Source organism: Streptopelia decaocto (genome assembly GCF_964273445.1).
Source record: "Streptopelia decaocto genome assembly, chromosome: 7".
Classification (NCBI taxonomy): domain Eukaryota; kingdom Metazoa; phylum Chordata; class Aves; order Columbiformes; family Columbidae; genus Streptopelia; species Streptopelia decaocto.
The window spans coordinates 40,820,339-40,835,108 of record NC_138661.1 but is presented as its reverse complement, the minus strand read 5'-3'; the positions used below and the strand labels follow the sequence as shown (position 1 = coordinate 40,835,108).

The 14,770-nt window shown below is 42.1% G+C and overlaps 1 protein-coding gene across 2 annotated transcripts in view; it reads left to right on the top strand.

Moving 5' to 3' along the window:
- Positions 1 to 14,770, top strand: part of ITPKA (inositol-trisphosphate 3-kinase A) — a 44,462-nt gene that overhangs the window by 17,680 nt on the left and 12,012 nt on the right. For both annotated transcript variants that reach the window (XM_082058972.1, XM_082058971.1), the window contains 3 exons: positions 7,287 to 7,383; positions 9,591 to 9,804; positions 11,498 to 11,702. In XM_082058972.1, coding sequence (XP_081915098.1) covers positions 7,287 to 7,383; positions 9,591 to 9,804; positions 11,498 to 11,702 — 516 coding nt within the window. The remainder of the gene's footprint in view (positions 1 to 7,286; positions 7,384 to 9,590; positions 9,805 to 11,497; positions 11,703 to 14,770) is intronic.

The window sequence follows — 14,770 nt, the reverse complement described above, 5'->3', positions numbered from 1 at the left end:
CCTTACCCTGTCTTGGGAGCTGAATCAAGTGTTGTGCTCAGAAACTTAGCTATAAAGGTTTGTGTGACTGTTTGCTCACATACTCCTGTCGCAGCATGCTTGGGGAGCGTTCTTTTTGTTGACTTGCTCTTTCACCTCCCACCCATTGAGATCTTTGTCTCAATTTGTGATTCATGTCTGATTCAGCCAAGTGGGTAGTAGACTTGGCAGCAAGAATCTCCTTAGTTTGAGGATTCCAGAAACCTTCACTAAGGGGCAAAAGCACAGAAACCAGCTGTTGAAAGTATGAAGAGCCTTATATGACAAGTTTAGGTGTGGGTTTTTTTTTTTGTTGTTGTTGTTTTTGTTATTTTGGATAGTTTTTGTTTTAGCTGTGGGCAAATCTTGCACCTTGCTTCCCTACACAGAGCCTTTGTGCATATTTTAAGTTATGTTTCTCCTGACAAATAAGGGGAAAATGACATCTATACCTCACTTTCTCCGTTGCAGTACAATGCCTTGTTAGGTCTTCTAAGTTTCTTCAAATACCGAATGATCCCAAGCCTAAGAGTTGTTGCAGTCTGGAAATTTTGATTATAGTGGAATTTTAATTGACTGCAGTTAAAAGCTTTTACTAACTGCTTTAGATATTTTAAAAGTATGCACATATGTACGTGTAAATATATCTCTGTATGTATTATTAGAAGAAAAAAGAGTAATTGTGATTTACCTGTATTGGGCATAAAAATGTCTGCTGCTCTAGGATCTGGATCTGACCAAGTTACCGGCCTACCTCTTTTGTGTCTTCAAAGACAACTATAATGCACCAAGTATCAACCTGAAAGAACTCAAAACCAGAATTCTTCAGCAGGCAAATTTTGTGACTGTAACCAGAAAGATACCACGTTGCTCAGCAACTCTCACTATCATTTAATTTTTTAATTTTCTTATATAACATCATTCAAATCCCCAGATCTCTCTATGACACGAAACCATGTGGCTGACTGTCCCAGAGCTGCACTCTCTTGAAAAAAATGAAGCTGGCTGCTGTGAAGCTGCACCCATGCAAAACTCATTGGTTTGGTGGGAACTACACTGATACCAACTTGTCCTAATAGAATATTGTGATTTTGACAAAGCAGTAGTTTCTTTGTTAAAATGTTTGTGATTTTATTTTGTCTTTAATAGGTAGTCATTTCAGTACTGCAGTTATTGCTTACATTAACACACAGAGAGAAACATGTCTAATTACAGGGTAATTAAATTAGACTAGTAATTGTCTCGGTTGTGATCCACCCAAAATCATTTCTCATGGATGCTTTTTATGGTAACGACAGGTAGTGGCTGCATTGAGACAGATGATAGCAAAGTTTTATTCATGCTGGTCTTAGTGCATTAAAATAATATGGTTAGTAGCTTTGGACCTACACCTGCAGGTCCAATACGTCAGGTGAAAGCCAATTGAAATGAAGTGTCAAAAAATACAGAAAATGGAGAACAAATCTGAATATGTTAATTTCATTTTCCAAATCACATAATTGTGTAAAATGGCATATAGAATTAGGAAAACAAACTAGCTTTCAAGCTGGTTTACTTCAGTTTTAATAAACTAAGGTAAATAAAACAGTCAAGGATTTTGTAGATAAAATTAATTTGTAGGGATTTAGAAACATTTTAATAAGTAAATGTACATACTATAAAAAGTAAAACTTAAACAATAAAACTGGAAAACATACACAGATTTTTAGGAGAAACAAATATTGAGAGAGTTGCAGGACTCTACCTTACCACCTGGTCATACTGATACTTTGAAGAGCTCTGTGGTTAATGTTACAGACCTCATCAGGATTTGTTTTCTCAGTCCAAGAGAGTACTGTGGGTGCTAGTGTGTGACCTGGGAGGGAAGAAGGAAAAGAAGGAAAAAAAAACCAGCAGAAAGGTGAGCCACTGGAGAATGACTAATAGTGTGCATGGATAAGTCATAACTGATACCTGGCTTAGTAAAGCTCAGTGTTAGTTTACAGGCCGCTTGTAGAAAGCAGTTCCAGCTCATTGTCTGACGGGTTCCCAGGTGTTACTTTTCCAATCAGTATTGTTATGGTTACTGTGTCCCTAAAGAGGCCAACACCCATCCCCTTCTCACTGCTCGCTCATTTGCACTGCGTTGGCTCTGTTTGTCAGGTAAAGCATGCTCTGTACTTTTGTGTTTCGGGCACATGCCTCTTACAGAATTATTTTGAAACGCATGTAGTAACTTTCTGATAATTATAGTTTTTGTACTCCTTGCAGGTCTCTGTGGAGGAACTTTGTTCTTTCTAGGAGTTAGTGAGACACTGAGTAGGCAGAGGCAACCAGCATTACAGATCAGATTTCAGCCCCCATGTCCCTGAGTGGCAGAATTTAGCCTAACTGATGTAAAGACTTTAAGAGAACAGTAGATTATGATGACTGACAATTAAGTACTCTTTCTTAAAGCCTTTTAGGGGAAAAAAGATCACAAAGAAATTTCTCACTATCCTTTTGTTTCTTGCTGTCATAATAGCTCTATGTAGGCTTGCGTAGGCTTTGTACTAGTGCACATAAAAGAAGACAACAGCATCTTGGATAAAGAAACTGCTGAAGTTTTCCTGGAAAAAAAGATTCAAGGGTCATTGTTTACTATAGTCTAGCAGAATTTCTATGAAAATTTACCAGCTCAGGCAAGGAACTACTCCACTCTGCTGATGACAGAAGAATGAACTTTTTTTAGGGACTCTGTTGGTTTATGTTACATTTCGGTGTAGTTTTGAGTAACATGCTAGGATTATTGAAACTAATGTTTTGTGGTTTGTTTGTTTTGTTTTTTTTTTTTTTTCCTGAAGAAAAGCATTTTGTTATTTCCTCCCTCCAATAGTTGAGATATGACTGGTGTTTTTAATTATTGTAATCGCATCATTTAGGACTCAATTCTCCAAATTCTTGTGTATGTTAACTGTTTGTTAGTGCTTGACTGAGGGTAGTTACTTGTGTTTAAGGTGTTCGCAGAACTGAGATCTTCATTCTCCTTTTACCTTTAAATAAGGGAGAGATTTTATTTATTTTTGCACAGAATAGCAGAGGAAGGTTCAGGTCCCTATCTTCTGTTGTCCTTAGGAGTCAGAGGATCTCATCTGTCCCATATGTCAACATACATTCAGAGATTTAGGTTGTTCTGTTATGCTTGTAAAACAGGAACAACTGAAAAAAGCTCAACCGGTTCAGGGAGTCTGCACTGATCTGTTCAGTGAGCTTATCAGGATGTTAGAGCCCTTGTCCTGAAATGGTGGGAGGGTTTCAGGAAGGCTGGTTAGTTCCTGTGGATTAATTCTTGGGGACAGTGAGGCCTGAGCCAAACTCCCTTAAAAAGGATGAAATGCGTCCCAGTGAGTTTAGTGGGTTTTGCTCAGCCAAGTCCTACTGGTGTATTTGGGCAGGGTCATCGTGGCTGTGCTTCTGCATACTAGTAACATACAAAGTTGTGCTCTCATCATGAGAAAAGGCCTGGAGAAAGCTGTACTCACAGTAACCGGTGACTCTTGGTTGCTGCTCATCTTTGTTTCTTAATGGGATAGGCATGATGGCAACAGCTACCTGTATCCAGGATTGAATAGACTGGGAATATTTTATCTGGCCAGCATCTTGTCTGCGTATGCCAGTGCTAACACCGAGCAAGCCTGCCACATCTGCTGCATGGATGTGTGCTTCTCTTCAGTGCTGTGCTTCAAATCCAGAAGAGTAATGCAGATAACACAGAGCAATGTCAGAAACCAAGCCACAATCCTTTGCATGTATTGTAGCTGCATTGTGGAGATTGGTTCTCCTATTATCTTCCCTGGAATTTTTGTTCGTTCGCTACCAGGGCCACTGTTCCAGTGGCACAGCCTGTCACGCAGGCTGACTCATTGGCAGGAAACTAGCTTTTCCACTCTTTAGCATCCCACACCTTTTATTGCTTGGGGTTATATACAGTGTGTCAGTTAGAGTTCACATTGAGTAACTTAAATGCTGAATCTAAGAATGTTAATATTTCTCATGTTTGCCTCTTGGCCATTTTGGAATGGTTTCCTTTTTCCTATTGGAAAACTCTTGAGTATATGGATCTCAAGAGCCATATAAAATGGCATCGGTGATATCAAGGGCATCTGATTCAGGCAGTGTTGATACAGAGAGATCTGAATTTTCCCTGAAGGTGTGTAAATAGCATACACTGGCTGGGAATCTTGGAGAAAGGAGGGCTTGGAGAAACCCAGGCAGAGCAAAAGGTCAGGGAAGACTAAGCAGGAATCTAGAAGAAACAAGGACTGAAGGACATATGGACTGCAAACACATATGGGCAGTGGTGGCAGTCCACTTTGCCATTGCAGCATGAAGCAGTGATTTGAAAAGCATGTAATTCCATTGCTAACAAAGAGGAAGAGATCTTGCTTTAGAAATAGAAGCGAGAAAGATTCCTCCCACAGCAGACACACGAAGTTTTCATCTTCCCACTCACACCACTGCTCCAACAGCATGCAGCCCTGTTTGCAGCCTGGCAATTTGCATCCTGGGTTGAGCAAGCTGGGAGACTGAAGTTGCAGTAGAGGGAAATGCAACTACTGAACCCCTGCTGAAGGCAGCGCACCTCTTGGGCTCCTAGTTTGAGCGTCATGCTTTCCCCATCTTGAGCGGGAAAAGGTTTGTGAAGAGATTATTTAAAATTATAATAATAATAAAAAATTGTCAGTGTCTGCTTATTGGATCAGTAGCTTAAACATACTCATCAAAAGCAGCTGTAACCTAAGCAGCCAAAGTCCACTTCAACTGGGGCTGAATTTGGCTGATTGTCTCTCTGTCACACCCACAATACAAATAAAAGCCAAAGCTTCTCAGAGCTAGGTGGGAGGGAGGAGGCGGGAAAGCCATTGCAGTGTGGTGCTGCATTGACAGTTGATGTGCATTCCTTGAAAACCTGAGCTGCTTATCATGTCTGGATGTAGCAGCATGGAAGTCACTGGGAGACAGGCTGCAGTTTGTTAGGAGTGGGACATTATGATGAGCATAGCACCTTATGAGAGGGTTATGGAGCAACGCTGACTTCTGATTAAGGGATGGGGAAAAAGCAGCGTTACCCTGAAAACTGGGCTGTAATATTAAAAAATGAAATCTTTGGCAGGAATTACATTCAAAGGGGTCATTTTAATTCAGGGTGGTGTTTACTTTCAACTGTTCTTTAAATAGCTTATGGCTGTATCCCTCTGGAATAGAAGAAACAGCAGAGTAGACTGAAGGGCTTCTGCTCTCAGTTGCATCTGGCAAATAAATTATACAAAAGTAATTTATCTTTACTACTTGAATAACAATATTTACATTTTGCTTTCCTCCAGAAGGAGGCTATGGACATTTATAAGTGGTGTACAAGAGTCTCATCCTCACTAAATAGCGGTTAGCTCTATGATAGAGCCAAGCTGCTGTTTAGCACTGCAAGGTTGCAGTTTGGAATGACTTAGGGCAAATAATATAGGCTATGAAATTCAAATAATATAGAATATGAAAGGGTCATTTAAATCTGCAGAAAGTATTTGTGAAACTGGAGATTAGCTAGACCTAGTAACATCTGTGGAGTTGCAATAAGTGCTACAGTCTTCTCGATTCTCAAACGTGTTGGATTTTCTTTGGATGCTTCCTTTCACTGGCACACTATGTTTTCAGAAGTATTACTGCTGCATGGGGTGCTTATATCAGATCTAGAGTGACTTCATTTCAGCTTGAACTGCTTTCAAAACCAAAAGAAGTTAAATAGGAAGAAGCAATCTTACTTCAGAATACATATGCCCATATGATGATTATTTTGTTATGTCAGTTAATTTGCAGCATAACTTAACTTTATTGTGAAGACAAATCCCTAAAAGCAAGATCACTTGTCTGTGAGTTCATATATCCTCTTGATATGTTTGAAGATAGCCACAGGGTTTTGCCCTCTTGCGGTGACCAAGATTGCTAGAGGATACCTTACAAGAAATGTAGCATAAGTGAACAAGTTTGGGGAAGGTTGGCCAGCTGGGAGTGTGATGTGGAGAGCTACATTTTGCATGTGTATCATTGCCTGCAATTTTACTTCTTGTATTTTTGCACTTCTGTAGAAGACAACAAAAATCAGGTATCCTAAGCAGCTAAGTCATTAGAGCACTATCCCTGCTAGAGTAGACATGGTAGTTTTGAAGGTGGATTTTTCAGGTCTTGAACAATGACCTACACTTGTTTTCAGTGAAATCACTGCCTCCCATTGATTTTAGTGAACCCCAGTTAGACCATTGATAAGCACTTCTGTAGAAGCAGCCTAATCCCCAACTACATTTGATCTCAGCAAAAAACCCTCATCACTAAATTGTCATGCACAAGTATTGTGCAGCTCTGGTGGTGGTTGGTCTTTTGGTGTTGTGTTTTTTGGTTTTGTTTTTGTTTTTTTTTACCCAACAGGTTATCACCTGGGCTTCAGTTCCAGAGCACAAAACTTTTTTTTTTTTTTTTTTTTTTTTAAATTTTCCTTTCTACCTTTGTGACAGAGCCCTCAGCTGCTGTTTGTGAGCAGCTGTTCATTTCCCTGTCTGCCTGCAGCCATATCCAGACAGCTGCACTGAGCGGAAGCCAAAGGTGGTCAGAGCAATGCCCAGCTTTGTTAAAAAGTAACAAGATTGGGAAAGAGGGGAGGGAGCAGGAAAATCCGTGACCTGGAGTAGGTTTCCTCAGCACACTGTCAATGGATGCTGAGGGATCTGGGTGACCTCCATGTCCAACTATAAATGTGTTTTCTTTACAACTGTCATAGTAAGACTCACCTGCTGACTCAGAGAAAGCCATTAATCACAAAGTGATACTGAAGTTTTCTGGGAAAGGAAGTATTGCTAACTGTGGCAAACAGCTTTTGTTCGTGTCTCATGGAAACTTAAATGTGCATAAGTGTGTGTTCAGTATCTGCTCCACGCACACTGCATGACTCAGACACAGAGAGGGTCAGGTGTGGCTAAGAACAGGCCTGTGACATGCAGCATGACTTTTTTTTTTTAATTTCTTGCAGGCAGCTTTCTTGTGGATGGTAGGGCATTATATTAATATTTAAGTATTTGTCCATTCTTGGTTTTATGTACATATTTTTCCACTTATGATCATAGCGTCTGTTTTGTGGTTCCACCTTTGAGCACTTACAGATTAGTGGGGAACAATTCAATGTGCATGAAGCTATGTGGTAGGTTTGTGGCATGTCAGGATTTTAGCTTTTGCCCAACTTAACATTTCTTTTCTTTGTATTCCAGAAAAAGGCATGGCATACAATTAAAACCATGGTTAACTTACCAGTCATCAGCCCCTTCAAGAAACGCTACTCATGGGTGCAGCTGGCTGGACATACAGGTAAGATGGATATCTTCAGTGCGTTTCTCTCTAGAGTGGAATGGCAGCAGGAAGGAAAAGCATGTTCCTGTGTTTCTCTGTTTCCTTCCTTCAGGTAAAAAGGAAGCAGGCAATATCGCATGAATCTGTGAACTGGAACATCTTTTTTTCAGTTGTGGTGGGGATAGGGGAGGGGGAGTGATATACCTGAATGAGCAAAGCAGCAATGGTCAGACTCTGGATGCATCCTTGTAAGGTGATATATATAAAATACATGTTAGAGGGAAACAAGAGGGATGGGAGAGTTGAAGCCCTAGTCCATCTGTTGCTGTTGGTTGTGGTATGGGATCATTTTTCTTGACTGATTAGCCAATATGTGAGTTCCCTAGTGGGAAGGATTACTGTCCGTGCCTGTATGCATCTCAACCCTGGCAAGGACAGTGTTTCTAATACCAACCCCAAACTCCTCATCTGAATGTAAGCCCTTAGGTGGAAAACAGATCTGATGAAAGTTGAATTGCTGGCCAGGTGTTTGTATTGCAAGTCTGTCATTGTTCACTGTATGAGTGCAAGGAGCAGCTCAGTTGGCTGATTCTACAGATGTTTCAAAAAGATGGACCTAAGTTGAAATCACTATATCTTTGAAATTGGGTCCATCTTTTTGAAACACCCTGTAGTTTTGCATCTGTAGAAGTTGGCGAGTGTGCCTTTGTAGGCTTTGTTTCATTGGTAAGACAAAAAAAAAGGAAAAAAAAGTCATAAGGTTTGTTTTTCTTGTGCTTCATTTAATTCCTGTGTAGCCCTTGTTCCTAAAGTGCTAGTGTGGGGTTTATTAGTACACATGTGGGCAGGCACCTACACTGCATCGTGCTTTAATGCAGTACCTGGAACACCTCTTTATATGCTAATGCACTAATATGATGCACTTCAAAGCTGTGCAGAGAAATTTATTTAGTCCTAGAAATGGAGTAGCTGCATTTTGCACAGTGCTCTTGGTGAGGCTGACTTACAACACACAGAGTGCCAAGATGACCAGTCTTATTGCAGTTTTTATCACCATGTGTATGGGGTTGGCTTGATCTATGTGGAGTGATGCACTGGTTGTGTAATCATAACCCTTCTGGAGGTTTGTGTATGTAGTAAGGTGGAAGAGGGGGGTTAAGACGTTAAGAGTTTCTGCAGTTTGCTTTAGATAGTTTTCTGTGGTTCCATTTAGTCCATCCTTTTGGCACCTTTTTTTCTGATACAACAAGCTCTTTCTAAATTAAAACCTGGGCCACCACCACCCTTGCCTTTGTGCTGTGGCAACGCCAGTTCTAGGATTTGTCAAAGAAGAGCCACTTTGCAGTGGCTGAAGGATCCTGCTGTGATGCAAGTTCAGTGTTAGCCACAGGATTAATGAGGCTCCTACTTTGGTGCCTATTTTATGTCATGTAGATTAAAGGGTACCTCGGAATGAAACATGTACTTTTCTCAAGACTTACTGGCAGGTTGCAGGACAGGAGAACATCTGGACAGGAGACTCCAGACAGCTGGAGTCTAATTACTGCCAGTCTTGGCCTATGCAGACTGTCATTTGTACTGGATACCATTCAGTTACAGAGTTGTAAAAAGCAGTTGCACCACATGCTGTGCCTGCAGATTAGCTGAGCTCCAGAGCAGAGGCAGAACCTGGAGGTTACACACGTGTGCGGTCACAGAGTGTGTGCACAGCAAGGGCAGTGCTTGGCTCTGGCCTGCTTGTGGCTGTTGAACAATGACTGATTGACCAGGCTGCCTCGGTTACGTACACACTCAGCAGGTATACCCTATGTGAGGATTAAGGACAAAGCCAACACTGGCAGTGTTATACAGCTTTAAAATAGCCTGTCAGAGGATTAATCAATTCTGGCTTGTGGCTTCTTCCTGTGCATTTTAATAAGTATAGTAGTGTTTAATATCGTAACAGAGAGTTTAGCATGGAAAAAAAAACAATGGCCTGGAGCAGCTGCACTCCTTAAAGCTATAAACTCTGACATGGGAATGTATCCAAACAGACTTTCACTGCCAACGGCTGTGTTTGTCCTGGGTGCTTTGTTTTTTTATGAAAAGCATGTTGTCTTTTCTGTTTGGAGAAATCTGTAACTGGTGTCAAGAGGCTGAGGTAGATGAAACTGGAGTGGTGGGAAAAGGTGTTTTTCTTTTTTGCAGTTCAGTCTTGTCAGCATGTGTTTGATTTTCTTTTTTAGGGAGTTTCAAGGCAGCTGATAGTGGGAAGATTCTGAAACGCTTCTCAGAGAATGAAAAGGAGTGTTTTGAGCGACTGATGAAAGACCCGCTACGCTCCTGTGTCCCTTGCTTCCATGGTGTGGTGGAGAGAGATGGCGAGAGCTACATTCAGCTGGATGACTTGCTTACTGATTTTGAAGGGCCTTGTGTGATGGACTGCAAGATGGGGATCAGGTGGGGAATATAAAAGAGAAAGTGCCTTTGTAGGAAGGGGTGGGGGCGATGTGGTCATGCTCTGTCTGGAGGAGTTTGGTAACATTTTTGGAGCCTTGGGATTCAGTCCAGACAACCTGTTGTTGGTTTGGCAGTCACCTTGGAGAACCTGAGGAGAGTCTGTCCCATTGTTGACTGCTTGTACATGGATTCTGGAAACTAACTGATGTATAGCTTCAAAAACTGTCCACATCAAGAAATTTCCAGAGGTGATTTAAAACAAAGTTTCCCTGCAGTGGCCTGATAATACATGGGAGAAAAATTACGTGATTCATTCGCTGCTAGTTCATTTAATCTTTGTGGATGCAGTGATTCTAAAAACCCCACAAAGAGTAAAATTCCCGTCTCCAAATGTGAATGACTGAATAGCAGTGTGAAAGCCCATTTCCAGTGCTTGAATGAGTCTTCACTGGTATTGATTTTTTTTTCTGTAAAGAAAATAATTGACCATTTGCTCATGACTGATCTGTGTTTTTCTCTACTATGACATCTCTATGATGCTATCATCTTGTTCTCCAGATTCTCACTTTCTTTTCCTTTTCTTAACTGTGATTAAGAGAAAAGCCTCAAAAATGTTATTTAAGCATAACAAATAGATAAGGAATCTGTTGAGAGCCTGCAGTAACAGTGCAGAGAGGTACTCTCATAGTAATCTTTTGGGTGCCAGCTGAGATGCTGCAGAGTCGTTGTCATAAATGAGTTATTCAGCTTAAAGGAGTGCAGAGAAGCCTGTTCAGATAGGTGCAGAATCTTTACATGAATTGTCAGCTAAATCAGAGTAGAAATTTGTAGCACTAGTATGCCCAGAACAAAGAGGAGAAGCATTTGCAGCAGTACATATTTTATTCAAAGTAGGTGGCATTCTGGTAATGAATGACAGCCTCTCCTAAACGCCAGCCCGGTTTATTACACTGTGATGAAGGTGGTGCACTCCAGGTGCCTAACCAAGTGCAAGCTTTGTGGAGGGAGACAAGCTCTGTGAGTTCAGTGGCATGTAGAGAACGTGGATAGTGTCTTTCTAATGGTGACCAGGTTAATGTGTGGAGTGATAACAGCAAAGTGTGGAAGGTTTGTCACCATTCACCTTTCCATTCTTAGTTACCTCTTCTGGTTTGGAACTGCTCAGATAATCTGCTTCACTCTTTAATTTTTAGTATATGAAGAGTGATTCTGTCTTTCACTGTCTGATGCATTAAGTAAAACCTTAAGTGCTTTCTGAGGCCTAAAACCATCACACATGACTGATGTTAGGTTTTTTTTTGAGGAGAGACAGTAGCACTTCAGCAGCCCTATTTGCTTTTGATTTCATTTTAAATTATCTCTCCTAACTGTCCCCTCAAAATACAGCTCTGTTTCATGGCATGGTAGGGATTCAGCTTTCTACCATTCTGTAAGCAGGAAATAACAATAACATTTAACAGTACTCTAAAGATACAGTTAGAACAAGAAGTGAATGACAATTCCTGATTCATGCAACTGTTTCATTAAATATGCCTATACAGTCATTAGTCTGTGTTCTTTAGTTTCCCCATATACAAAACTGGGGTAATGATAACACTTTCCTGGTTGACATTTCTTGAGGCCAGTTTGTAAGTTGTAAAAAGAAATCTTTGGGGAATCCTTATGGTTTTGTTGGGATGTGATATTTTTGCAGGACATACCTGGAGGAAGAGTTGACTAAGGCCCGTGAGAAACCAAAGCTGCGTAAGGACATGTACAAGAAAATGATTGAAGTGGATCCTCTTGCCCCCACAGCTGAAGAGAATGCCCAACATGCTGTCACCAAACCCCGATACATGCAGTGGAGGGAAACCATCAGCTCTAGTACCAACCTGGGCTTCAGGATTGAAGGGATTAAGGTAATAGTTTCACTTATGCCTGTTCTTGGACACCAAACTTTGTTTGATTTGTTAATTAATCAAAAAGCTAGTGTGCATCTGTAGCCAGGTTTTCCAAAGGATTATGTGAAAATGCGCTAATTGGAACCACAAAGTTCAGCATATTGTGGTTTTAAAGCATCTATTGTACTTAAAACAGTAGAGTCAGTGAAGTTAAGCATCACATGCACATCAACAATACTTGGTTCAACCACAGAGACATTGCAGGAAGCACTTGAGCATGTACACAGTGTTGATAGAATGAAAATGAGACTGTTATAAGGGATAATTCAGAACTGAAGAAATAACCATCTCTCTTCATGTTATTGCCTTTTTTTAAAATCCAGGAACTATACTTATTTATCCCAAGTGAATCATAGCAAAGTGGTTTTGTTCCAATTATGTTTATTTGCAAGGCATGTTAAAAGGCATTACTTAGATATTCATGGGATTGAGGAAACCCCTTTTCCTTTCAAGTACATTACAATATCAGGTATAAATGGAGCTGGAATAAAGCCAAAACAACCAAAAATAAAATTTATCCATCAACAAAGTCCATCTACTGTTCTCAAGTGATAACTTTGTGCCTCTATGCCATTCCTAGGATACCTTACAGCCATAGAAGAACCCTGGCAATTTTCTTTCCTACCCATTAATTCTTTATATTTGTTGTGCCCCATGGCAATGTTGGATACCTACCTAGAAACCCATTAGGACCTACTCTGAGAATATCAGCCACCTGACACAGCTACTTGAATGTTAACACTTGCTGGAATCCAGAAGGCTGCTTTCTGCTTGCACAGGCCTGTCACAACTGGCCTTAAACTAGTTTGCTTGGGTTTAGATAGTGAGGTACCTGTACCAGCACAGAGCATGGTGAGGGCTGCCCAAACCCACCCGGACCCTGGATGAGTACTCGTCCACTGAAGCCCATGATGGGACAGCTATGGAGAAGTTAGCATGGGTTAACCTGTGTGATTTCAGGATGTTCCTGGAGCATATACATTTAATTTTGATATGTTAGGACATGGTAAATTGTAATCTGGATTAGTTTTCACAGTCACAGTATCACAGTATGTTTGGGATTGGAAGGGACCTCAAAAGATCATCTAGTCCAATCCCCCTGCTGGAGCAGGAACACCTAGGTGAGGTCGCACAGGAACATGTCCAGGCGGGTTTTGAATGTCTCCAGAGAAGGAGACTCCACAACTTCCCTGGGCAGCCTGTTCCAGTGCTCTGTCACCCTCACTGAGAAGAAGTTTCTTCTCAAATTTAAGTGGAACCTCTTGTGTTCCAGCTTGATCCCATTACCCCTTGTCCTATCATTGTTTGCCACCGAGAAGAGCCTGGCTCCATCCTCATGGCACTCACCCTTTATATATTTATAAACATTAATAAGGTCCCCCCTTAGTCTCCTCCTCTCCAAACTAAAGAGACCCAGCTCCCTCAGCCTTTCTTCATAAGGGAGATGCTCCACTCCCTTAATCATCTTCGTTGCCCTACGCTGGACCCTCTCCAGCAGTTCCCTGTCTTTCTTGAACTGAGGGGCCCAGAACTGGACACAATATTCTAGACGTGGTCTCACCAGGGTGGAGCAGAGGGGAAGGAGGACCTCTCTCGATCTACTAACCACCCCCCTTCTAATACACCCCAGGATGCCATTGGCCTTCCTGGCCACAAGGGCACAGTGCTGGCTCATGGTCATCCTGTTGTCCACCAGGACCCCCAGGTCCCTTTCCCCTACACTGCTCTCTAATATGTAATCTCCCAACCTATACTGGAACCTGGGGTTGTTCCTGCCCAGATGCAGGACTCTACACTTGCCCTTGTTAAATTTCATTAGGTTATTCTCCGCCCAACTCTCCAGCCTGTCCAGGTCCCGCTGGATGGCAGCACAGCCCTCCGGCGTGTCAACCACTCCTCCCAGCTTAGTGTCATCAGCAAACTTGCTGATAGTACACTCAGTTCCCTCATCCGAGTCGTTAATGAATATATTGAATAATATTGGCCCCAGCACTGACCCCTGGGGCACTCCACTAGATACTGGCCTCCAACTAGACTCCGCACCATTGACTACCACTCTCTGGCTTCTCTCCCTAAGCCAGTTTGCAACCCACCTCACTACTCTATTGTCTAGACCACACCTCCTCAACTTAGCTGTGAGGATGCTGTGGGAGACTGTGTCAAAGGCTTTACTGAAGTCAAGGTAGACCACATCCACCGCTCTGCCATCATCCATCCACCTTGTTACATTCTCATAAAAGGCTATGAGGTTGGTCAAGCATGACCTACCCTTGGTAAAGCCATGCTGACTGCCCCTAATAACCCTCTTATCCTTGATATGCCTTGAGATGGCACCAAGGACAAGCTGTTCCATTACTTTCCCAGGGACAGAGGTGAGGCTGACCGGTCTATAATTACCCGGGTCCTCCTTCTTGCCCTTTTTGAAGACTGGAGTGACATTTGCTTTCCTCCAATCCTCGGGCACCTCTCCCGTTTCCCAAGACTTGGCAAAGATGATGGAGAGCGGTCCAGCAATGACTTCAGCCAGCTCCCTCAGCACCCACGGATGCATCCCATCTGGACCCATGGATTTATGAATGTCCAGACTATTTAATTGCTCCCTAACCCAGTCCTCATCGACTAAAGCAAACTCCTCCATTGACCTGGCTTCATCCAGGGTCTCAGGGGTACAGGGCTCCCCAGGACAGCCTCCGGCAGAGTAGACAGAGACAAAGAAGGCATTCAGTAATTCTGCCTTCTCTGTATCTTCTGCCACCAGGGCACCCACCCCATTCATCAGTGGGCCTACATTGCCTCTGGTATTAGTTTTATCTGCTATGTATTTGAAAAAGTTCTTTTTGCTGTCCTTGACCCCTCTCGCCAGCTGTAATTCTAAGGAGGCCTTGGCTATCCTAGCTGCCTTCCTACATCCTCTAACAGCAGCCTTATATTCCTCCCAAGTGGCTAGCCCCTGCTTCCATGACCTGTAAACTCTCCTCTTCTGCTTGAGCATACCCAACAGCTCCCTATTCAACCACCTAGGCCTC